Below are 24,693 nucleotides of genomic sequence, written 5' to 3'. Positions count from 1 at the left end.
TAAATATTGTTTAAAATGTAGAGAGAGCTTGTCTCAAAACTAAGTTAGAAGACAAGAGCTGACTCCCAAGGGGCTGGAGAGATGGCTCAGAGGTTAAGAGCACTGGCTCTTCTTTCAGAGGATCCATGTTCAAATTCCAGCATCCATATCGCAGCTCACAACTGTCTGTCACTCCAGTCCCAGAGGATCTGACACCTTCACACCAATGCACATGAAATAAAGTTAAATGAATTATTAAAAAAAAAAAGAGCTGACTCCCAAAAGTTGTCCCCTGATCTTTGCACACACACCTGTCACTGGAGTTACTCACTGTGTTGTGAACTTGGGGGTTTGGGGGTGGGAGCCTGTGACAGTAATTAGTGTAAATTGAAAATCACAGGTCCTGTAGCTAGAGTATAACCCCTGGTTCCTGTAGGGTAGGGCACTGGGTGTTGGAGCTAGTGCTGGGCTCAGTGGAGTACGCCTGAGTGCCTTGGACACAATACAGGTTGCTATGAATCCTAGGGGAAGAACTTGTACTCAGGGTTTTGGAGTTGTGGCTTTGATAGAGAGGCGATCTGCAGAAGGTGAGGGCAGAGTGGAGCGTAGCTCATGGATGAGGAAGGAGTGGTGGGACAGGAGCTGGCATTGAGTGACCCACAGCTAGTGTGGGCATGTTAGCTGGCTTTTCAATTGGGGACAGAAGGAAGGTATGTTTGATCATATAAGTCTGCTGCTTTGACTTACTTACTTCCCGTAGGTTCTGGGAAGCGTGGTGGAATTGGACGCTGCCTTCTCATTGAGTTCACTCTGCTGCTCTCTCTGTAGATAACCAGCTTCCTGAGGAAGTGGTCCAATCCAGCATCCTCCTGCACTCGAACCTGGCCAGCCTTGTCAAAGACCGGGTGGTTCTGAAAGTGGACTTGGAAGGCTCAGAAATGGTCAGAGGAGTTGTGCTCCACCACATCACCTTCCTCATGTGCTCGGCCTACAAGAACCAGCTGCTCAACGTTTTTGTCCGTCCTTCCTTAGTAGCTGTAGCCTTGCAGATGACACCTGGGTTCAGGAAAGGTAACTTTTAGGAGCATGGCCCTGAATTTCCAAAGAGGCCTGGCTCTCTAGTGCCAGAAAGGGAGCAGTGTTAAGCCCCCTCTGTTCTAATAAAGGAGGCTGCCCTGCCAGCCTACAGGTCTAGAGTTGGAAAGTATACAACTTGTGGCTTAACCCCGACTACTCAGAAGTTTGAGGCAGGAGTAGCTTCCAGGAGTTTAGAGCCAACCTGGCCTATGTAGCAAAATATAGTTTCAGAACAACAACAAAAGAGATGGGTCAGTGGTTAAGAGGGTGTCTGATCTTCCAGAGTAGCCAAGTTAGGTTCCCATCACCAGTGTTGGGCAGCTTAACACTGCCAACAACTATAGTTCCAGGGGTGCCAACATCCTCTTCTGCCCTCCGTGGGCACCTGCATACACAGGGCATATACACATGTATGCATACGAATAAAATGAAAATAATTTTTTTTTTTTTTTTTGGTTTTTCGAGACAGGGTTTCTCTGTGGTTTTGGAGCCTGTCCTGGAACTAGCTCTTGTAGACCAGGCTGGTCTCGAACTCACAGAGATCCACCTGCCTCTGCCTCCCGAGTGCTGGGATTAAAGGCGTGCGCCACCACCGCCCGGCTGAAAATAAATTTTTAAGAGGAAAAATAAAACTTCAGAACTGGAAAGACCTAGTGACTCCCTGATCTGCACTATACCTTTGTACTAGGAAGATGGTTTAGTGGTTTGCTAGGCAAGCTTGATTGCTGAGTTGAGATTTTTTTTTAAAGATTTATTTATTTATAATGTATACAGTGTTCTGGCATGTACACCTACACCCCAGAAGAGACCACCAAATTTCATTACAGATGGTTGTGAGCCACCATGTGGGTGCTGAGAATTGAACTCAGGACCTCTGGAAGGGCAGCCAGAGCTCTTAACCTCTGAGCCATCTCTCCAGCCCCCAAGTTGAGATTCTTAGAACTCATGTTAAAGGCTAGGTGAGGTAACCTGTATATGAAGCCCAGCATTCCTACAAGTGAGACAGGAGACTTGCCCCTAAGCTTTCAAACCAGCAATACTTGAATGTTCAACTTAGCAGCAATCAAGAGGCTCTGTCTGCAATGAGGTGGAAATCAAGAACCAATTCCTGAAAATTGCCCTCTGATTTCCCATATGCGTGTTTGTGGCATACTTGTATCCTTAAACATATACACACAATAAACTAACACTAGCTGTGCCTTTTATATATAAGGGTGATTAGGTCAAGAGAGCCCTGCAATTCCTAGAGAGGCTCTGCATTGGGAACACCATTGCCCAGCTCCTGATGTGCTGCAGTTTTCTCTAGCAGAGGCAGATGGGACCCCACCACGATCACTGTACAGTGTACATGGTATTAGATCACACTGAGTTGAAATGAGTTATGTCTACCTGAGGGTCATGAGGCTCCACCCCAGAGAATCTCCTTCAGTCGGTCTTGGGGGCAAACCTTGGTGTGTGTGTGAATAATTGGTGATTGGCCTGGGTGTTCACAGAGTGCTAGATGACAATGAAGAAATGGTAGCTGGGAAATGAGCCCCTTCCTTCTCTACTCAGAAGGAGGTCCCTCTTCTGAGGAATTTCTAAGGGTGGTGGCATCATGCCTGTTTCTAGACTGAGGGATTTGAGGCCTTGTTTAAACTCTGCCGACTGTAGTCTGTCCTTCAGATAAACTGTGTTGACTTGAGCTTTCTTGAAGGACTCACTTATTTCCTTGTTACCTGCATACACACACATTTGAAGGGCTATAATATCAAAAGCAGTGCCTTAATTTTGTGAAATGGGTTCTTTGCAGAGGATGTCTTCAGTTGCTTTTCCTTCCTATGCAACGTGTTTTCAGATGAGTTCATCTTCCTCCCAGAAAACACACTCAGGGTAAGTTCTGACCACCCAGAGCAGGCATGCCATAGTGCACATTCCAGAAGTGACAGAGAGGCTCCCCAGCATGCCTCTGCACAGCAGCACGTTTTCTTTGAGACTGGGCCTGGTGGTCCTGCCTGGCAGTGGGTCAGCTGTGTGGTCTGTGGGTTTGCTGGTGTGGGCAAAGGCAGACAGACAGACGGTGTTCTAGGTTTCAGGGTGAGAGAGATGAGGCTGGCAGGGCTTGAATCTAACTCCACTTGGGGGATTTTCTGGATTTGCGATTACATCTAAGAAAGTGTTGCATTGTCAAGTGAAGAACATCTGTTGTGTGTGTATGTGTGTGCGCATTTGTCTGCGTGTCTGTCTGGGCCACAGCTTCACAAACGCTGTCTATTTACATGTTTGAGCTTCGGCACTTGAGTGCTGGAACAAACGCTTCCAGCTTCAGTGCATAGTCAGGTGGCTCTGGGAGCTGTGGGACTAGTGACGTTGAGGTACACGGACTGTTATATGTATGTGGTCTCCCCTGTTCCTCCCTAGGATTTTGAGGAAGGCTGTTACTTGCTGTGTAAAACTGAGGCTATACAGATGGCTGGGAAGGACATCATCATCACAGACAAAGGGAGCGCTGTGTTAGAATTTCTCATAGGGCTCTTTAAACCTTTTGTGGACTCATACCAGGTATGTGAAGTTGCAGATTCTGTGCACGCCCATATCAGAATCATAAGACTTTTTTCCTGAAATTACTTCCGGTGTGAAGGGTGATCGTGTGCCAGGTGAATGGTGGTCCCAGAGAGATAAGTTCCGTGTCTACTCAGGGACAAGCTGGGCCTGTCATAGGCTGGGGTAGCACCCCTGTAAGCCCATGATTGCACTCAGAATTACAGACATGCTTTGTTTTCCTGTGTTCTTTGTAAGTGCCTTCTGCTTTAATGTCACTGAACACTCATTCTGCTTTTGGGAAGAACAAGAGCAAGGTCCTGTTCAGACAACCCAGAAGAGGACACAGAGCTGGGTTCAGGCACTGCAGCAGGATTCTAGGGAGGGAAGAAGGGAGGGAATTTGAAAGGCAAATGCTGGGGTGTTCAGGCATTTCAGAAGAGGCATCTGTGTCTTATAGGCTGGCTTTGAGTACTGTGATGGTGGGTGGACAGTGGGGACTGGGACTGTAATCCCAGAGGTGACCTTGTCCACCTCCTCCCACAAAGTCTAGCATGGGATGGGCACTTGATAAACTGGGAATCAGCCAGTGTTTGAGCCTGCACTCTGCATTCAGAAAGAAAGATAGCCAAAAGCATAGGTCCTCTCTCCCTGGGCAACCCAAGATGTGAAACTGGAAGTGATTCTTGCAGTCAGCTGAGATGAGAAATTCAGCTCTTAACAAATGCCATTTCAAACTGTCCTTTTCTAGTTGTAAAAGCTGCTGACAATTAGAAGTTGTAGACCGTGGAGGGTGTGGTTGTTAGTGAGGGCAGTGTGGCCACCATGCTCTTGTGTCTGGCTACCTCTTCTCTGTGTTCCTTTCATTTTCCCTCGTGAAACCAGATACTTTCCAAATACCTCTTGCATGAAGAAGAGGACTGCTTTACTGAGAGACAGTACTTGGTTGCAGCTAGGAAGTTCACCAGTCAGCTTCTGGATCGAGGTTGGTCACATCTCTGGGGGGGGGGGGCTTCTCAGCTGAGAACAGGAGTGATCATTTGCCCTCTTCCTCTTTGCAGGTGCCTCTCAGTGTTATGACGCACTGTCTTCTGACCTGCAGAAAAATGCCTTAGCAGCTTTCGTGAGACTTGGGGTGGTAGAAAAGAAGAAGGTGTAAGTACCAGGTGCTAATGGGGACAAGGGAAGGAGTGACAGTGAAGCCCGAGACCGAACGACAGAGGACACACAGTGCTGTGCTTCCCTTCCTCTTGCCTCAGGGTTAGATCAGTGCAAGTTTCGGGGAACCTGCACGTCACACAATTAAGAACATACCCTAACCTAGGTTTGGTTTAACCTCAGACTGCATTTCCTATGTTAATTACAGAAAAAAGTGTAGGGTGCTGTGTGTGGGTGTGTTCATGCATGTGTGTGGATGGAGAGAAACAGATCTAACTGAATCAGTATCCCAGTGGTAAAGTTGAATCCAAACTCACAGTTGTATCTTATGTGATCAGAAGGAAGGTGTGTGAGTGTGTGTGTGTGTGTGTGTGTGTGTGTAGAGCAGTGGTTCTCAACCTTCCTAATGCTGTGACCCTTTAATAGTTCCTCATGTCGTGCTGACCCCAACCATAAAATATTTTGGTGCTACTTCATAACTGTCATTTTGCTACTGCTGTGAGTGGTGACGCAAATATCTGATATTCGGACCCCATGAAAGAGTCACTCAATACCACCTCCCACTCTGCCTCCAGGGGCGCAACCCACAGGTTGAGAACCACTGCTATAGCGTCTCCTGAATGAACCACTATCTTGAAGCCAAACTCTCATAGTTGTGTATCTTGTCAGAACAGAAGCAAGAAGCCTTTCACCTGCTTCATACTGGAGCTGTGGTTATGCCTGGGGCTGTAGTAGAGCACTGGCCTAGCATGTGTGAGGACCTGGATTTGGTCCCCAGGCCTGAAGGGGAGAAAAGCAAGCTTCATGACACAGGCCCATAACATCCCGTGACAGAACATAGAGTCAGGAAGAGGTTGTGGTGAGTGGCTGTCTGTCCACACAGTAACCCAGCTTTCCTTCTCTTTAGAGATAATAGCATCGTGTTTAGTGTGAACGAGTCTGCCACAAGCAAATTAGAAGAAATGCTTGGTAAGTGCCGCTCTCGTGGACGCAGACCCATTTTCCTGCTGTGCAGACACTAGCATATGCTGCGGCGTGAGTAGGCTCATCAGAAGGAGCAGCTGTAGATTCTAATATAAACAAGCTGAGTATAAGCCAGAGTTTCCTTAAGGAAAAATGCCAATCACAGCACTTGGGAGAAGAGGCAGGAGGACTGCCATGAGTACAAGGCCAGCTTTGGGCTACATAGTGAGTACCAGGCCCTCCAGGTCAAGACCCTGTCTTAAAAAACAAAACAAACAGGGTAGAGGAGGGAAAAGGGGGGGAGGGGACAAACAGATGTGGGGGTTGGAGAGAACTGAGAAAAAAGATTTTCAAATGGTAAGGGTATCACAATGCTATACACTGCTTACAGTTTTTAAAGAACAGACTTTTAAAGGCCAAAAGGGAAAGGAAAAAAGGTGTAGCAAAGTGTTGAGCAAGAAGACACAGAAACGCAAAGTGGACAGTGCTTCAGCTGCCCAGGCCTCATCTGGACCAGCATGCAGTCCTTTGTGTGCAGCTGTGTGTGGGGGTTGACTCTGTTCTGCCTCTGACTTTCGTTTTTCCTTTTTTAATAAAAGATTTTCTTTTATCTGTGTGGATATTTTTACCTGCATGTGTGTATATATACCACATGTGTGCAGTATCCACAGAGGCCAGAAGAGGGCATTGGATTCCTTAGAACCAAGGAGCTGTTAAATTTCTGTAAGTGCAACAAGTGTCCCTAACCACTGAGCTGCCTCTCCAGCTCTCTCCTTGTTTGTTTGTTTGTTTGTTTGTTTGTTTTTGAGCCAGGGTATCTTTATGTAGCCCTGCCTGGCCTCAAACTCACTATGTAGACTAGGCCAGCCTCAGGCTCACGGAGATTTGCCTGCCTCTGCTCTGCCCCCTCCTCCTTGTGCTGGGACTAAAGGTGTATGCTATCATACCTGGCCTTATTTTTGTTTTCTGAGGCAAGGTCTTATACTGGATGCCCGGTTGATCTAGCCCTCACTATACTCACTCTGTAGCCCAGAGCGGCTTCAAACTCACAGCAATCCTGTCTCAGTTTTACGCATCTGTGGTGATGTTTACTCTCCCTCTGAAGTCTGGGATACTCTGGGTGAGGATGTGTGGTGGATTCTTTAATCACACACTGTCTGGTACAGAGTGGAGCTAAGAGCCCTCTGGATGCTGTAGGCTGAGAAAGAGGAACATCTCGAAAAGGCAGCCACTGGCTTTGTAATGGTCAGTAGAATAAAGAGGAGCCAGCTGCATGATCAGTGGGGGACTCAGCGTTTGCAGCCTGCCTTGCAGAGTGGACCACAGCCTTAAAACAGAGCTGTAGCAACAAGCAAGACCGCTATTATCTCATGAGCTGTTTCTTTATCTTAGGATGTAAGACACCCATAGGAAAACCAGTCACAGCAAAACTTTAGTAATCATGAAGCGGTTGTGGAAAATCCAGTTCCACATGACAGTCAAAAGGACTCACTGCCACAAATGGACATAGAGAGGAGGATGTGTTTTCCGTCTCCGAGACCTTGTGAGCTGTACTTCTGCCAAGAGGAGGAAATGGTCAGTGAGAGCGTCAGTGTGATCTTCTGACACAATGACTGCTGGCATTCATGTCAACTGTGTGTCTAAAATAAAAGCTTTTGAAAACATTCTTGGAAAGCAGAGCTCAGGCCCCCATCACTGCCACGCGGTTTCCCACACATGCTCCACCTTCAGGCCTGCATGTGACGGATTGTACAGCAGAAGCTTTGGCCCCTCAGCTGTGCAGAAATAGGCTGAGGAGGGGACCCAGGTGAGTGTTCACAGCCCAGCCTGGAGCTGGAAGCATGAGCATGAGAGTTCTCTCCTGAGATTCATGCAGGTCCCAGTCAAAACACAGGTGTATTAAGAACATTGTGTATGGTTACCTGTGGGCTGTGTGTGTTCGTGTCTAGACTTAGGTCATATCTTTAAGACATTTTGTTTTAGATCAGCAGATCTTCCAAACTCTAAAAAGCAACCCAGTTCAGTTCTCTTTGTCAGAGTACTCGATAACTTGTTCTTATTGAACAACAAAAAATCACCTTTAGATTGGACACACTTCCTTCCATCGTAAGCATTTTGGATAAGGGACGCAACCTGTACCTTACATTTCTACCTTAATTAAGTTGACTCAAGTACAAATTCAACAGAAGTGTATAATAAACTATCTAGTTTAAATTTTATACCCAGTAGTCTCATGAACAAGTTGAACTAAGCGAAGTGTGAACAACAAAGAGATGTTTACATGATGTGACATGAATATACGTGGAGAGAGGAGGAGTTTGAATCGAGACAGGACAGCTCTGCAAGTTAGTCCCTCTGGAAGTGACCTGTGACCCCAGCATTGGTGGAACTATATCAGGGAGTGGGGCTGAGTAATAGAGGAAAAGACTATGGGTGTGTGCAGAGAGGATCGTGGCCTCACATGGGCCCTTGGGGGCTGCCAGAGCAGAAAGCAGGACCTGCGGAATGCATCTAGCCTTGAATTCCTTGTACTCTGAGAGCTGAAGTCCAAGATGAAGGTGCATCCACAGCAGGTTCACCTTGGCTTTGGACATGACTGCTAACTCTCCATGAGACTTGGGAGAAAGTAGGCTGGACATGGTGGTACCTGCTGTATTCCCAGCAGGATTCTCAGCATGAGGAGCTCTCCCTCAGTATATGAATCTAGGCTACAGCTCAATCATCGGGGATAGGCATTTTAATGTAAGAACCAAGGAGGGTCACTGAGAAGCCCAGTATGGTCCTTTTTCCTAATTCCCCAGGTGGTGCCTCTATCCCCAGGCCCTATGACAGACAGGCCCTATGGCAACATTTGCTGCTTTGAGAAGCTAGAGGGGATTCCCGCATGTTGAAATGAGCAGGGCCATTGAACAGTGGTCCTGGCAGTGGACTCTGGTGGGCAGATTACAGGTCCATCAGCCACTGTCAGCTGCCACACCTAAGCACACTCTTCTGACCTGAGCTGAGCTGTTCACCAGCCAGGTGCTGGCCTTGAACTCAACAGGTGGCTGAAGATGAATGAACTTCAGGTCCTCCTGACTCCACCTCAGTGCTGAGAGAGACTACAGGCACGCACCACCATGCTGGTTTATACAGTGCTTCTGCAGTGCTGGAGATTGAACTCGGACCGTTGTGCACGCTAGGCAAGCACTGTACTACACCTTATCCCAGGCTCAAAAAGGTACCTCCAGGAAAATAGTGTGGAAAATTGAAGTCAGCCAGCACACTACGTTTACTAGATCCTTCGGTGGCAAGACCAAGCAGAAGAGACAGACTGTGGGCATCTGGCATCATGGTTCCTGCATAAAAACAGTGGCCAGAGGGACTTAGACCTACAGTGCCATATCTGTGGCACAGTCAGGTCTGCCACCAGAGACTGAAAGGCCAGTAGAAGCACTGCTATTGGAGATCTCTAGCTTACAGTACATGGGTTAATGTAAATAACAAAAAGGGGACTGTTTGGCACAGCAACACCTAGAAATAGATTATATACATACCCCCCCCTCTCTCGACAGGGTTTCTACATTGTCATAGCTGTCCTGAATTCACTGTGTAGATCAGGCTGGCCTCGAACTCAAGAGATCTATCTGCCTGCCTCTACCTCCTAGCTGGGATTAAAGGGATGCACCTGGCCTTTTTTTCAGGCAGGGTTTCACTGGGTAGCCGTGATTAGCCAGAGATTCCCTTGCCACTGCCTCCTTGAATGCTGGGATTAAAAATGTGTGCCATCACATCCAACTCAGGATATTTTCAAGTCACAAACCCTTGACGCTAACAAGATTACAGAAAATGAAGTCATGATTTGTTAACTGTGGACACTACGCTGTTACAGAAAACCCCCAGGAAGTACAGCTACAGTGAGATGCTTTGAAACACTTGTGTGAATAAAGCCAGGTAATTGAATTCCGGGGGCGGTGCACATAGCGCTTGCCAGGGTCGCCTAGCAGACTGTCAGGCGTTCGACATGGGTGAGGACCTTGCTGCTCTCTGCAGTCCCTCCAGGTCTCTTCCAGACATGCCCATGGTACACGCTTCCCTTTCTTTTCACACCTGTATTTGCCAGGAGTTTCATGAGAAACTGCCACAGTGTTCCTGTGGTCCACAGCCATTTTTGTTAACGTCCTATTTTTTTTTTGGTTTTTCGAGACAGGGTTTCTCTGTGGTTTTGGAGCCTGTCCTGGAACTAGCTCTTGTAGACCAGGCTGGTCTCGAACTCACAGAGATCCGCCTGCCTCTGCCTCCCGAGTGCTGGGATTAAAGGCGTGCGCCACCACCGCCCAGCTACGTTGTCCTATTTTTAAATATAGGACAGGCAGCGTGAATCCTTTAACTCTATAGTGGCTTTCTTATTTCCCACCCACTGTTGTGATATTTACCTCAGTCAGTGATCCACAGGTAGTATAAAACTTGGCTCTTAAAATTCTCATTTGTACATCTGAAATTTCCCACTCAAGGATAGCCTAAAAACCTTGGGCTTTCTAGGACCCTGGGTGTTGCTTTAAGTACTTGCTTAGCATAAGGCCCTGGGCTTGATCTCCAGCACCCTCAAGACTTAAACTATTTATTCTCAATTCTGACAGTATGCACAATATTTAAAATCTAGTAGTTCTCTGTCCTCTCCATATAAATAAAAACATAATATTGAATAAAGCCAGGCAGTGGTGGCGCATGCCTTTAATCCCAGCACTTGGGAGGCAGAGGCAGGTGGATCTCTGTGAGTTTGAGGCCAACCTGGTCTACAGATTGAGTTCCAGGAGAGGTTCCAAAGCTACAGAGAAACCCTGTCTTGAAAAACCTAAAAAAAAAAAAAATACTGAGTAAATATAAATAGAACTGGCCAGACAGGTGGTGGCTGGCTGCACACATTTTACAATCCCAGCACTCTGGAGGCAGAGACAGGAGGATCTCTGAGCTCAATACCAGCATCGTCTACAAAGACAGTTCTAAGCCAGCCAGGGCTAGAGCAAGATCCTGTTATCAAAATAACTGCAGACAAATAACCAAATTGAATGTTACAGTAGCAATTCCATCCGGTGTGAAAACATTGTAAAGCTTTATTTTATCAGTTTAGAAAATGTCATTTTACAGCATATCGAAGTATACAGCAATGCTGTCGTCTTCAACAGCAAGCCCCAGCTTCCAATCCTAGCTGAGAATCAAGGTGCAGGAGGAAAGTGCTGGGAATCTATCGACAGGCAGCATCTTGAACAGAAAGGACTTGGAGCACTTAAGTGTCAGGAGGCTTTCATCAGAGACCAAATTCCAACCTTAATTAATCCCACTGTAATTCCTGATCTATGCAGTTAGTGTTGAACCAAACAAGAAAAGGTAATTAATGTTCAAGTGGGGAGTCAGAACGAATGCCACCGTCACCGTGCCAGTGCTTTAGAACTTGCTTGGTGTCTGGCACCCAAGGTGGATCCAGTCAGCTTCCCAGGAACACAGACTTGCCAGACTCCCTCTACTATACTGAGGAACACATTGGCCCATTCTTAGCAGAATAAAATTCTCTACTTCCATTTCCATAGATTTATTATGTGGGGAAATAGTCATTCTTACAGCTCTCTGCACAGCTTTCCATTCCCCAGAACCCAGCGCTGTATTCACACACAACATTCCGTATGTCAGACTTCAGGAGGCACCAAATAATCACCACAACCGCACAATTCTATGAAATTCAAATTTCCAATGATCTTAAATTAATATTTTTGTTTGGCTGGGAATCAGTTATGGTCATGTAAAAAAAGAAAAACAACCCTATGCTCAGCAGAGTGGTACAAGCCTTTAATCCTGGCACTTAGGAGGCAGAGGCAGGAAGATTTCTGAGTTCAAGGCCAACCTGGTCTACATTGAGAGTTCCAAGACATCCAGGACTACATAGAAAAACCCTGTTTAAAAAAAAAAAAATCCTAACATAGAAAAAAGTAATCAGCAATGGTGATTTCCAACTTTTTAAGTACGCAGAGCTAAAAAATAAAAATAAAAATGTTGGTCTGGTCTGAAATGAGTTAACTAAGCCTAGGAGTTTTATAGCCCTAAATCACTGCAGAAACCATTTAAGGATTTTGGGTTTTTTCTTGATTTTATTTATTTATTATGTATACAGTGTTCTGGCTGTATGTGGCCAAACATGCCAGAAGAGGGCAGCAGATCTCATTATGGATGGTTGTGACACCATGTGGTTGCTGGGAATTGAACTCAGGACCTCTAAAAGAAATGCCAATGCTCTTAACCTCTGAGCCATCTCTCCAGCCCTCCATTTAAGGTTTTACACAATTTTATGTCTTAACACTATCTTTTGTATTCAGAGGAGAAATAACCCTTAGAAGCAGTGGTATAAGAACAGCATCATGAACACAAGCCACAGGTGGAAGCTGTGGTAAGCAGGTCTTGGAAAACACTTTCTACTATAGGAACATTAGATATCAGCATAGAGCAGAGCATTCTACAAGCCTAGCTCCCACTCGCCTACACTTTCCTTTACTGAACAATCTGATATAACCTGCAATTCTCCTAAAAGTTGTTTTTTTTTGTTGCTTTTGAGGCAGGGTCTTTCTACAGAGCCCTGCCTGTCCTGGAGTTCACCTTGTTGACCTGGCTGGCCTTGAATACGCACACCTGCCTCTCCTGCCTCTTGCTTCCAGTGCAGCGATTAAAAGCATCGGCATTCCTGGCTCTTGTGTTTTAAAGTGCAACACAGCATTGGAGGGGTCACAAAAGGTCCCTTCCCTGTGCTTGAGGCATATCTATCTCTCCTCAATTATCCACTAAGTTACAAAACAAACAAAAAAAGGGACACCCATCAGGGCAGAGGGTGTGGTCAGCGGGTAGAGTGCTTGCCTGGTATGCACAAAGCCCTGGGTTTCCCAACATGGCATAAACTGGGCATGGTGGCAAACACCTGTAACCCCAGCCCTTGGGAAGTGGAGTTAGATTTAGAAATTCAGGGTCTTCCTTGGGTACAAAACCAGCCCATGACACCAGCCTGGGCTGAAACCTATCTCAAGAAAACAAATATCTGCTCAAAGCAGGCATTCTTTAACAGTGAGTTTGCATTACTTTTCTAACTCCTCATCTACACAGACCTTGAACTACCAGCAAATATTCAGAAAAGGAGCTCTGCATTCACCTTAAATCTCAGTGGCTCCTAAACCAGGCTGGGGCCCACAGCAGCCTGCAGCCACTCACCCACGGCCAGGCTTCTTGGGGTGGGCCTTTCCCTTCCTGAACATGGCAAAGGCACTGCAGCAGCAAATTCATTGGTCTGGAATATGTTAAAAATTCACCATAGTCCTTGTGATTCCCGGAAAGATGCACTAGAGCGAAATACTATGATGCTAATTAGCCATGGAACATACTATCTTTTGGATGTCTGCGGAGTTGTTTTATGAAGACTTCCATGTACCTATGAACACTGGAGAATCTGGTACCCACTTATCCAAATCTATCCCAAACCAGTTTTCCCAACTCCTGTCTTCTCTCCAAACGGATTAGTTTAAGGAATACATAAAGCCAATGCATTACATAGCACTGACCATTAAGAAGCTACAATTTTGCTGGGGTTTACATATTTTTCTAGGTGGCACAGAGTGCATTGCTCCTGAATGTCCTACGGTGAGAAGTGTGTTTCAAGTTGGAGGGTAATCTGAAATGCCATGGTGTGACCATGCATTCCTTAAGGAGTTAGTATGAAAGTGTGGCTTATGCTCTAATATTCCAGTATGGGGGCACTTAACACATTTTCTTTTCTCCTTTAACTGTGTTTCTACGAGGGTACTGTGTACGCTGTTTTGACTCTGAGGAATGTGCTGACAAAAGTGTCATATAAATACAGATAGTGCACTGTAGTCTGTGCACACACACACGTGCATACACATACATACATATACACACGCACACACACGCACACCCCAGACCAGGGCCTCAGACCACAGAAGTGGTGCTCTCGGGATTCACCCGCAGGAGTCTGGATGCATTCCGCAGGTCCTGCAGCTGCTTGGCAGGTTTCCCCACACCTTCCTCAAACCTCCTCTCCACCACTGGGAGGACAGTTTCATAAAGGAAGGATGCATTCTGCCTGATGAAGGCCTTCTTCTCTGGGTCCTGCTCGCACCGCAGGCTGTAGTCCACGTGCTGCACGGCGACCAGGATGACTTCCACCAGACTCTCCAGGAGCACCATGTGTAGCTCTGGGAAGTATAGTTTCAACGCCTCCTCCAGGAAGCCCATGGTCTGCTTGGTGAAAGCCACCACTGTGTAGCTCAAGTTCACCCAGCAGTCATCTCCCGTGTACTGCTCGAAGTTACTGACCCCACAACTTCTCATCTCCTCTTTGAGCTTTCCCAGGGCCTCAGGGGTCATCAGGTTCATCCGGCGCCACATCTCCTCTGAGTTTCGGTGCTTGGTAGCTTCAATGATAATCTCCTTGTAACTGTGTAAGGCCCCCTGGATGTCCTTCACCAGCAGGGCATGGATGATGAAGGTGAGATCCAGCCCAATCTCTCCCAGCTGTTGGCAGTGCTCCTTGGCCACCTTCACACACTCGGCTGCAGTGGACAGGCTCTCCTTGCTGTCGAAAACCTGCTTGCTGAAAGCATCCACAAACATGCCCATCGCAGACCTTGCCCAGACCACGAACGCAGAGTAGCAGCCGCTGTCCGTGCCTGCAAAGTCTGTCTCAAATTCCCTTGCCGTCTCCAGCAGGCTGGTAAAGAAGACGTGGCAGAGTTTGTGGATGTAGAGCAGGGTGGCGCCCTCGATCCGAAGCTGGCGGATGGCAGTGTGCACGGCTGCTGCCCTGTTCCTCAGAAACAGCTCACAGGCCTTCGTGCACTGGCCCAGCCGGATCAGCTGCGACACTGCCCTGCGAGTCGCCTTTGGGCCACCTCTCAGAGAGCGATCCGGGGAGAGCTCAAACACCAGCACGTCGGTGAGCTGCCGCACTCTTTCGTCCACTTTGGCCCTCAGCTCTTTCACAGGAGGTGGGCTGGGCTTATTTTCCAGGTAGTGATTCAGTTTGTCCAGCAAGTCCACGGCGCCCTCAAAGTCCCTCTGCGCAATACAGACATCTAGGTCTTCGGGCAACTCCTGGATCCACTCCATGGAGAGGTCTACCTTTTCCTCCTCTACCTCGGGGGGGACCAGTTCTTCATCATCCTCGTCTTCAAACGGGTTGCCGCTCTTGGAAGTGACCGGTGGAGGCGCGCGGGGGGCCGCGGCCTCCTCCTGCTCCCTCCTCCTCTTGTCGCTGAGCGCCCTCTTGGTTTCCTCCAGCACTTCCAGCCACTCGCGTTTAATCTTGGCATTTTCCGCCTGAAAGATGCGGCTCTCGGGGAACATGAGCAGCTTGAACATGTCCTTCATGGGCGGGTTGTCCTTGACGTTGACCACCGCCAGGCGGTCCAGCGGATAGAGCGCGTTGTAGCGGTACATGCCCCGCCGCTGCGGCAGCCAGGTGGCCACCAGCAGACAGTCGTTCATGAGGAAGCCGTGCACGCGCTGCAGCTGGGCCATGTGGTCCGCCTCGTACTCCACCAGGTCCCCGTTGTACACCAGGTACTGGCCCGGCGTCTCCAGCAGGTCTCTGCAGCCCTCGACCTTCTCCAGCAGCGTGGTGAGCGTGCGTTGCTTGCCCTCCTCGCCCGCGCCGGGGCCGTCGCGGGGACCGCCCGCCGAGCCGGGCAGGAAGCCTGCCTGGGCCGCCCCGCGCTCCCGGGGCCCCGCGCCCGCCGGGTCCTCAGCCGCGGAGGCGCCCGCGGCGGCGGCGGGCAGCAGGGCCAGCGGGATGCTCTCCAGGCTGCTCTTCTGCTCCGTCAGCAGGTGGCTCAGCTGGTACATCTCGCTCTCCAGGTACGAGATCTCGCGCGCCGTCTCGATGAACTGCCGGTAGTTCTGGTAGACATTGCGCTTCAGGTTCTGCGCCGTCTCCTCCGCCAGCGCCTGCACGCGCTGCCGGTGCTCCTGCAGGTCGCGGTCGCCGTCCGACTGCTGCGACAGCTGCTTCACGTACAGCCGCGCCTCGAAGCCCCCCGACTCCAGCTGCCTCCGCAGGCGGCTCGCCCCGCTGTCCGACATGGCTGCTCCCCGTCCTGCGGCCGCCGCCCGCCGTCGCTGTCACTCGCCGCTCCCGGGCCCCACCCGAGTCCCACAGAGAAGACGGCTGAGGAAGCGGGGCGGGGGCGACAGCCGAACGCCTGCGCCGGAGCTGAGCGTCGCATTGCGCCTGTGCGAGAGGCGAGGCTCTCCTCCAGCGCCTGCGCGTGGGGCGGAGGGCCGGCGGAGCGCCTGCGCGCAAACAGCCACGCCTTAAGGCGCGTGCGCGAAGGAGCCAGTGCGGAAGTCAGAGGCGGCTCGGACGCGCAGTAGACCTGACATGCGACGCCGGACGTCAGGAGCCTTCAGGAGGCAGCCGGCTGGCTTCCCTCAGCCGTCCCTAGCCCGAGCCCCGCATTCCTAAGCCGGTGTCCGCGGGACGACGTGAAGCCGCTTCTGCCGAGGCGTTCGAGGCGAACCGGCGCGCGTCCGACCGCCAGCCCCGGAGCTCTCGCGAGACCCGTGCGCCGCGCGAGCAGTACCGGCGTCTCCGCAGTGGCCTGGGCGGGAGTAGCGCGATGGACGAGGACCTGGTGGTAGCGCTGCGGCTGCAGCAGGAGTGGGACGTGCAGGTGGCGCGGCGCGCGGCGGCGCGGGAGCCCGTGTCGTTGGTGGACGCGTCCTGGGAGCTGGTGGACCCCACCCCGGACCTGCAGGCGCTCTTCTTGCAGTTTAACGACCGCTTCTTCTGGGGGCAGCTGGAGGCGGTGGAAGTGAAGTGGAGTGTGCGCATGACACTGTGAGTGCGCCCCACGAACGGCTCCGAACGTCGGGGAGGGCGAGGCGGCGGCGTTGTCGTTGGTGTCCCCTGCCTCGCGGCGGACGGAGACGTGCCTGCGCTCCAGAGCGGGCCGGGTTTAACGGCCCCCGGTGCTGTACCAGCGGGATCCCCGTGCCACCCGTTGAATCAGAGAAGCCCCAGTTGAGCTAGCAATCTGCCCCTCTCCTCCAGCGTCCTGTCCCCTAGAAAGCGGCCTGCGGTAGAGCAGGGGAAGATGTAGTGTAGCTGTCACTTCACACCAACCCTGTGCCCCTGCCGACGCGGTGGCTAAACCGTTCCCTGCTGATCATTGCCTGTGTGGGGCTGACTGGGTGACAGTGGGTGAGGGCGAGCAAGTGTTACTGCCTGCAGCCAAATGCTCCCCTAAGGAAAGCCATCTGCCTTTAGGGACGTTTCCCGTGCACCGCATACGAACTGGTAAGATTCTGCTTTTGTTTTACGTTTTGTTCGTTTGTTTTTGAGACAGGGCCCCACTACGCATCCCGTCTGGCCTGGAACTTAGAACATCTGCCTGCCTCTGCCTCCATAGTGCTGGGATTACGGGCGTATTCCGCCGGGGCAGGCTAGTGTTTACTTTTGATCAGTCTCCTCTGACTCTCCAAACAGTGGATTTGGTGAACCTAATCCATTGTTGTGATTGCTTTCCAGGTGTGCTGGGATCTGCACCTATGAAGGAAGAGGAGGAATGTGTTCCATCCGTCTCAGTGAACCCCTTCTAAAACTGAGACCCAGAAAGGACCTTGTAGAGGTATTCTTTGATAAGCCTGGTTCTCAGCTCAGTGGTTTGCAGGGATTTGTTTGGGTTTTGTTTGTTTTTGTTTTTTGTTTGTTTGTTTGGTGAAGACAAGATCTTAATGATAGCCCAGGCTGGTTTTCCCTGGCCAGGATATTTTGTTAATTTTTAAGAGGCAGTCTCTGTTACCCAGGTTGGCCATGGTTTTATGTGCTTCTGTTGCTTGCTTCAGCCTCCTCAGCAAGCTGGCATGCATGTACCCAGATATTTTTTAGGGGGATAATGCCGCCAAGCTGGTCTCAAGTTCCTGATCCTCTAACCTTGTGTGCTGGGATCACAGGCAGGCAGCATTTTGTGCCCAGCGTATACTTTGTGCCCATTTAGTCCTGGGCTGTTTGTTCTTTTGGTATTGGCATTTCCATGATGGCTTCAGGAGTCCCTTGTGTTCAGAATTCAGAGCCCGTGATAATAATGTTGCTGAGCTGTCAGAATCCTCTTTTGATATTGCTTACAGTGGGTTCCTCTATCAGAATTGTAAAGTTTTTATGTGGTTGGAGTCATCAACCGTCAGTGTTTGAGTTGGTACATAGGTAAGTAGGCCTTTTTGAGCAAGTGTAATTCCTTGAAAGGAATTGTTCACTGGGATCTGCAGAGCTTGGAATATACAAAGTTTTGTGTACTTAGGCCTACAGATGGCTAAGACTCCTAAATTAAGAAAGAAAATGCATTTTCATCTTCAGACATGCCCTAGAAAATTAATTTGCTGGTTTTCTGTTTCAGACTCTTTTGCACGAAATGATACACGCCTACTTATTTGTCACTAATAATGATAAAGACCGAGAAGGACATGGCCCGGAGTTCTGTAAACATATGCATCGCATTAACCAACTGACAGGCGCCAACATAACGGTATGGTGAGCTGCACATGTTCCGGGAGCAGGGGAGACAGTAAACCAGTTTAACCTTAAACTCACAATTCTCACTTAGCTTCCTAAGCACTGGGGTTATAGGTTTGTGCCCCCAGGCAGCAGCCATTCAGAGTTACCATGCTTAGATTCATTCTGTAAACTGAAGATTTTCATCCTTGAACAAGAGTTCTACAGAGGGCTGGAGCGATGACTGCTCTTCCAAAGGACCCGGCTTTAATTCCCAGCACCCAAATGGCAGCTCACAACTGTCTGTAATTCTAAGATCTGACACCCTCACACAGACATGCATGCAGGCAAAACACTAATGCAAATAAATAATACATTTTTTTCTAAAAAGGACCCTACAGTGATGAATGGGCTTGTCTAGGCCCTATGGGTAGAATGGCCACAGATGGCTCCAGCAACTCCAGATCAGCATCTTAGAGGAGCGTCTCCCACATCTGTGACAGGCCCTCATTGGACGTTCTTTGAGTTCTGACAGTGTAGTATTGGAGGAGCTACCACAGCCAAGACTGAGGTGTGCCCTTCCTACACTGGTGACCCTGCTTAAACTGCAGAACTCTTCTGGAACTGTCTGTTGTCATGGAAATGAGGTGACAATAGTGCTGCTGTTGGGGGCCTTGAGCAAGGGTGTGGAGTGTATTAGCACAGCTTGAGCACTGAATACTGTGCTGTGGGAATTTTTAGTTTTCTGTCGGGAAGAATCAGGCTGTTGGCCCAGCCCTTTAGCAGTTTATATTGTTTCTAGGAATTCATGCTTAAGGAAATGTGTATGCTTTCTTCTGAGAGAGAAATTCCTCCCAGTTGGTCCCAACTCTTTTTCTCCTTGCTACAGACTTGTTACAGTGCTGTAGTAAACCACTTTTCGGTCTCAGATTTTTTTTTTTTTTTTTTTTGATTTTTCGAGACAGGGTTTCTCCGTAGCTTTTGGTTCCTGTCCTGGAACTAGCTCTTGTAGACCAGGCTGGCCTCGAACTCACAGAGATCCGCCTGCCTCTGCCTCCCGAGTGCTGGGATTAAAGGCGTGTGCCACCACCGCCCGGCTCGGTCTCAGATTTTGATAATGTTCAATCTCTGAAACAGTTAGCATTCATAGGTGGGCTTTATGGTTATTTCCCCCAACACACCAAAATCTCTCTCTTTTTTTTTGGTTTTTCGAGACAGGGTTTTTCTGTAGCTTTGGAGCCTGTCCTGGAACTAGCTCTTGTAGACCAGGCTGGCCTCGGACTCACAGAGATCTGCCTGCCTCTGCCTCCTGAGTTCTGGGATTAAAGGCGTGCGCCACCACTGCCTGGCTCAAAATTTCTCATTTTATATGCTGTTATCTATGTACATTAGGAAGTTGTAAATTATCAGATGTGTCCCTTTAAAGTGAACTTTTGAAAAGAAACTAAATATAGTAGCTGTCTTTCACAAAATAGAAATGCCTGAGAAGTGGAATATTTAATAAACACACACATACACAAAGACTTCTTGGGTAGCCCTGTAGAGGGCTAACTTGTGTCTTGACTGCTGGCCACTCCCCTCTGCCCAGGTCTACCACACTTTCCATGACGAAGTGGATGAGTATCGTCGGCACTGGTGGCGCTGCAATGGGCCCTGCCAGCACAAACAGCCCTACTATGGCTATTTGAAGCGTGCGACCAACAGGGCACCCTCTGCCCATGACTACTGGTGGGCTGACCACCAGAAAACTTGTGGAGGCACTTTCATAAAAATCAAGGAGCCAGAGAACTATTCAAAGAAAAGCAGAGGAAAGGCAAAACCAGGCAAGCAGCGAGCATCAGCAGTGGAGAACAAAGGTACCTCTCCATTTCACCTCCCATCTCTGTAACCCTGGCTAGTGCATGGACAGTGCTGCCTGTTGGGGAGCCAGGTTAAGGTTGCAAGGCTGTTCTTTTCAGGTATAAAGCATACAGAGTGGTGATGGGAAAGTGTGGCTTGCTCTGTGTGGAAGGGAGGAAAGGTGAACCGGTCTCCATCTACAGTATCTGAGGGAAAGTCCAAGGCAAATGACTGTCAGATTGAAAACAGTAACTGAATTAACATCACTCAGACTGTGAGTCCTGACTAAGCCAGCCCTTCCTATCTTAGTGACTTCTGCCAAGGTGTCCGGGGAGGATGGGAAAGGATTCTGGCCTGCATTTGTCCATGTTGTCCTTAGGAGCTGCTCCTTTCCTGAGAAGCTCTGAGGAGGCCAGGAGTCACTGAAGTTGATGCTTCCCCTTGCAAGGGTGTCAGTTTGGGGTCCCCTCAAGAGCCAAGCTGTAGTTCCTAATCTGAAATGCTGAGAAGTCAGGGGACTGGAGAACTGGTGCGGAGGGACTGAATTTTTGGGAAGCTGGGTGAGTAGGGAACAGATTAGAGGAATCTAAGCACTGGGAACATTCCTTAGTTCCTATTTATAATTTCTTCATCTTTGCTGTTCTTAGTGCAAGACTCTGACTAATGAAGTTTGCCTTCTCTTGTCAATGGGTGACTACTGCACAGATCTGAGTTAGAACAAAATAGTCCTTCAGTTTAGATAATTACCATTTGCTCAGTGTTTGTCATGTGGCAATATGTCCAAGAAGAGTCTTGTCTGCTTCTTTTGCAGACAAGCCGCTCATCCCATTCAGTGGCAAAGGGTATGTTCTTGGAGAGACAAGCACTTGCTCTTCACCTGGGAAGCTGAGCACTTCATACGTGGTTAATGAAGCCAAAGGTCTCTCAAGTCAAGATCATTCAGCAAGTGGCCTGAGAATCGATTCCAACGCTGAGGTGAAATGTGAGCAGAATGGTTTCCCAAGTAAAAAGCCTCATCTGGTCTCCCCTGTTCCCACTGCCAGTCACCAGAGTGTCCTGAGCAGCTACTTCCCCAGAGTCTCTGTTGCCAACCAAAAGGCTTTCAGAAATGTGAATGGATCCCCAGTTAAGAGTGGGACCACTGGGGACTGCACCAGGCATCCAGCCTCATCCGGTTCTCAGAGAAAGGTTCCACCTTCCAGAGCATCCCTGAGAAATGCCTCCAAAGCTGTGGCCTCAGCGTCAGCAACTGTAGCGTCTGCGACTGTGACATCCGCAGCCGTACCCCAAGAGGAGAGAGGGTCTGAAGACCAGTTCCCAAACAAGCGGCCCCGGTTGGAGAACAGGACTGCTTTGGATAATATCATGAAGGAGCAGACGCAGAGTGGTGCTGGTGATCCTCAGAATAGCCCACGGCCCACAGCCGCCAGCACAGTTGGGAACTCAGGCAGCTCATGCACTCAGCGACGACTGGTCAACTGCCCCGTCTGTCAGAGTGTAGTTTTGGAGTCGCAGATTAATGAGCACTTGGACCGCTGCCTGGAAGGCAACAAAACCAATCTCCGACCTCGAAGAGTCTGAAATGCAGTGGGTCCCACGCCATCTGTTGACTTATGGTGGTGAAGGACCGTGGGTTACAGTCTGACTTGTTACACCAGCAGCGTTCTAGTTTATGTACACATAGTGACTGTAGTCTGCATCTCCATCCGGGTATGTGTGGTGCTATGTCCCTGTAGTCCCAGGTACTCAGGAAGCTGAGATGGGAACATCCTTAAGCCCTTGACTCTGGGTAATGTAGGGAGCCACTGTCTCAGAATGTGTCAAAGTGCTCATGTTCACCCATGCCTTACCTGGACTTTGGCTCGGTTTGTCCAGTATCAATGTATGGTTTTAGGTACTTTTGTTTTCTCTTGTAGGTTTTAGAGAATTATTTTTATTTGTATAGTCTCAAGACAGTCTTATCAGGAGTCCTGACCGTTGAATACTTTTAATATCAAGGTCTATTCCTTGAATTTATGTTAATCTTTATGACGTCAGATTCTCTGTCCGGACAGTATGAGGCGTAGTAGTTGTTCTCAAAGTACTCAGAGCTCTTCTTTTTTTTTTCAAAGACATAGCAGTTGGATAAGCTTTCTATATTTTAAGAGAATTTACTTTCTATATAAAGGTGAAAGTGAATTTTAAAGACTTCTATTTTCAGTAATTTATATTTTAAGTTTAATATATAATATATAAAATCTGTCCCAGCTTTACTAAAAAGTGGCTGCAGATTTTTAAAGACCCTCCTGGATTGAAGTTTTTCTAGCTCATGATAGCTCGTGTTTAAAATCCCAGCATTTGGGAGGCTGAGGCAAGGAGATAGCTGTGGGGTTTAAAACCAGCTTGGGCTTAAGTTTAAAGTTCCAATCTGGGCTATAGTGAGACCATGTCTCAAAAACAAAACAAAAAAAACATTTCTTTTTTCCCATCCCATCTTTGTCAAGCAGTGGCAGCAAATTTTAGAGTAGATAAAGAATATATAGTACAGTTATTTTGGAATGTTAGAACAGTTACTCAGTTCTGCAGGCCATATTTGATAGGCACTTAAGTAAATGGTTAATTAAAACCTGGTGCTAAAAAGTAGCTGATGGATAACATCTCACAAAGCTGCCTAATTCCCTGGAGAGCAGGGAAATGTCTGGAAGCAGCACTGTGAACCCCGCGCCAATGTGAGAAGCAAATGCACTGTTGCCTGAGCACCGAGAAGTTCTTGCATCTTTCCGTATTGAGCAGAGGGAACACAGATACCTGGCTCAGTTGTCTCATGGCTGTTCCTCCACCTTGTGGACTCTGGTACAAGGTCATTATACATTGTAAGGTGCACAAATGATGGAGCATGTGGGTGAACCTGGTTTGCCTGGTGTTCCACTGTATCTTTCTCCCTTACCTTCCTGGCGAGGATGGGGAAGTCCTGTTGTGGTTGTACCTTTATAGTGCTAGCCTCTCCATCCTCAAAGGTACAGTTTACCAGAGTGTGAAGGTAGTGTCTTTGTTACTATGTGTAGAAGTTATTTTCATTCCTATGTAGAATTTAAAGATACCAGAAGTTTTCTCCTCACCCCAGTATTATTGAACCATTGGAAGTATCCCAGTGCAGGGCTAAGTTATGCTGACAACACCCACTCAGGAGTGGAACTGTCGCAGGGTGTCTGTGTTCCGCTCTGCCAAACTCTGAATTCCTCTGCCAGCAGTGTGCAAGTGTCAGCTTTTCAGCATTCTTGACAGGATCTTTAGCCTGTCAGATTGGATAACAAGTTTTGATGTTTCTTAAAGCATGAAGTTAAGTAGTATTAAATGTTTATAGATAAATGGCTACTAAAGTTTTGTTTGAATATATGCCACATTTTCACCAATTTAATAGGTTGTAGGCAATTAAATATTTTTTTCAGCCACACTGCATAAAACCCTAGGGCCATGAAGTAAATGAGGTGCAGTTCATGCCCTTTCAGGAGCTATTTCCTCAGTGAGGAAAGATGCAGATCAATCTCAGTGCACCACATGACAGTGCTGGCATGGGGTTTCACCCTGGCAGTTTTTTAGTGAGTTGAGTTAGCTTGTTAAAGAAAGGAAAGGGCCTTAATAGGCATGGGGTAGCTGGGCACATCCTGTGGGACCAGCTTTTGAGGTGGAGTGTGGGTCGGTGGCAGGAGAAGTGCACACAGACAGACCATCCAGCATAAGAGTGGGGTTACATCTGCTTTTCCTCCAGGCATCTGTGCAGTGCCCAGGTGACACGGCAGAAGGGAAAGAGGAGGAGCTGGGCATAGCACGTACCCAGCTTCAGTCGGGAGGCAACATCAGGTTCTGAAATGCCGGAGAGAAAAGAGCCCACACTTGTTGGAGAAGATTTGCCCCTAAGAATAGTTGTCCCTGTATCCGTCATTATTATTTACATCTATCAGTGAGACATGCTCCATTTTGTTCCTATTCTCCCTTTGAAAGCAAATTTCTAACCTCTCAGTGGAGCTCAAGTTGGTTCAGCTCCCCACTGTAGGGCCATAGCCGTAGGTTCTGTTTCTATATAAACTGTTTCTATATAAACCTCCCAGTTCATGCTGGTTAACAAAGCAACATGAGAAACCGTGTTTGGCTTTGGCCAACTGTGTACACACATCCTAACTGGGATCTGAGGTAAATGGGAAACACTAAAACCTTATCCTATTTCATTGTTCCAAAGCTCTAAGATTGTATTTTTTTAAAACTTTACAGAATTTAAAAATAAATGAGAATGTTTTGATGTAAAGCAGTTGATGTCTTTCTGATTTGATTTTTAGGAGCTGAGGGTGGAAGTGGTTCCGTATCTGTATCTGGTTGAGTGCTCTACCACTAATGTGCATCCCCAGCCTGATGTGCTCTCTTAAGATCACCTAGGCGGGCTACCCTGGCTGCACCACCACAGCTATGCTGTTATCATCCGGGCTTTCCTCCCCTTTCCTTGATACAGAATATTAGTCCACACTCAGTTTGGGTTATAATCTCCATAGACTAGAGAAGATAGCCATGGTCAGTAGAATGATACAAAGTAAAAGGTTAGATCAGTTGGGAAGCTGTCTATGGCAAGTACCCCTTCCTGAATGTGCACTCTGCAGAGCAGACAT

General features: G+C 48.4%; 3 protein-coding genes across 5 annotated transcripts in view; 2 read left to right on the top strand and 1 right to left on the bottom strand.

The window, feature by feature from the left end:
* Positions 1-7,916, top strand: part of Gnpat (glyceronephosphate O-acyltransferase) — a 30,193-nt gene extending 22,277 nt beyond the window's left edge. For all 3 annotated transcript variants that reach the window (XM_041650441.1, XM_041650439.1, XM_041650442.1), the window contains 7 exons: positions 808-1,050; positions 2,849-2,928; positions 3,457-3,597; positions 4,462-4,561; positions 4,638-4,731; positions 5,642-5,703; positions 7,090-7,916. In XM_041650441.1, coding sequence (XP_041506375.1) covers positions 808-1,050; positions 2,849-2,928; positions 3,457-3,597; positions 4,462-4,561; positions 4,638-4,731; positions 5,642-5,703; positions 7,090-7,133 — 764 coding nt within the window. In that variant the 3' untranslated portion in view covers positions 7,134-7,916. The remainder of the gene's footprint in view (positions 1-807; positions 1,051-2,848; positions 2,929-3,456; positions 3,598-4,461; positions 4,562-4,637; positions 4,732-5,641; positions 5,704-7,089) is intronic.
* A 2,774-nt stretch (positions 7,917-10,690) lies between these two features.
* Positions 10,691-15,934, bottom strand: Exoc8 (exocyst complex component 8). Its single transcript, XM_041649540.1, has one exon. The coding sequence runs from the start codon at positions 15,808-15,810 to the stop codon at positions 13,660-13,662; it is 2,151 nt and encodes a 716-aa protein (XP_041505474.1). The 5' UTR covers positions 15,811-15,934; the 3' UTR covers positions 10,691-13,659.
* Positions 15,935-16,054: 120 nt separating this feature from the next.
* Positions 16,055-24,341, top strand: Sprtn (SprT-like N-terminal domain). Its single transcript, XM_041649541.1, has 5 exons — positions 16,055-16,567; positions 17,258-17,357; positions 18,123-18,251; positions 19,806-20,073; positions 20,868-24,341. The coding sequence occupies exons 1-5, from the start codon at positions 16,347-16,349 to the stop codon at positions 21,635-21,637; spliced, it is 1,488 nt and encodes a 495-aa protein (XP_041505475.1). The 5' UTR covers positions 16,055-16,346; the 3' UTR covers positions 21,638-24,341.
* The last annotated feature ends 352 nt before the right edge of the window (positions 24,342-24,693 follow it).

The sequence above is a fragment of the Microtus oregoni genome, unplaced genomic scaffold (genome assembly GCF_018167655.1).
Source record: "Microtus oregoni isolate MIOR12 unplaced genomic scaffold, Mior012 000004F_ref0000308, whole genome shotgun sequence".
Lineage (NCBI taxonomy): Eukaryota > Metazoa > Chordata > Mammalia > Rodentia > Cricetidae > Microtus > Microtus oregoni.
This window is presented reverse-complemented; position numbering and strand designations above follow the sequence as displayed.

Excerpts from the sequence above, each read along its gene's own strand:
- Exoc8 (XM_041649540.1), bottom strand. The coding sequence starts at position 15,810 with ATGTCGGACAGCGGGGCGAGCCGCCTGCGGAGGCAGCTGGAGTCGGGG.
- Sprtn (XM_041649541.1), top strand. The coding sequence starts at position 16,347 with ATGGACGAGGACCTGGTGGTAGCGCTGCGGCTGCAGCAGGAGTGGGAC. Across the intron at positions 16,568-17,257 it reads TGGAGTGTGCGCATGACACT|GTGTGCTGGGATCTGCACCT; the intron begins GTGAGTGCGCCC and ends ATTGCTTTCCAG. Across the intron at positions 18,252-19,805 it reads TGACAGGCGCCAACATAACG|GTCTACCACACTTTCCATGA; the intron begins GTATGGTGAGCT and ends CCCTCTGCCCAG.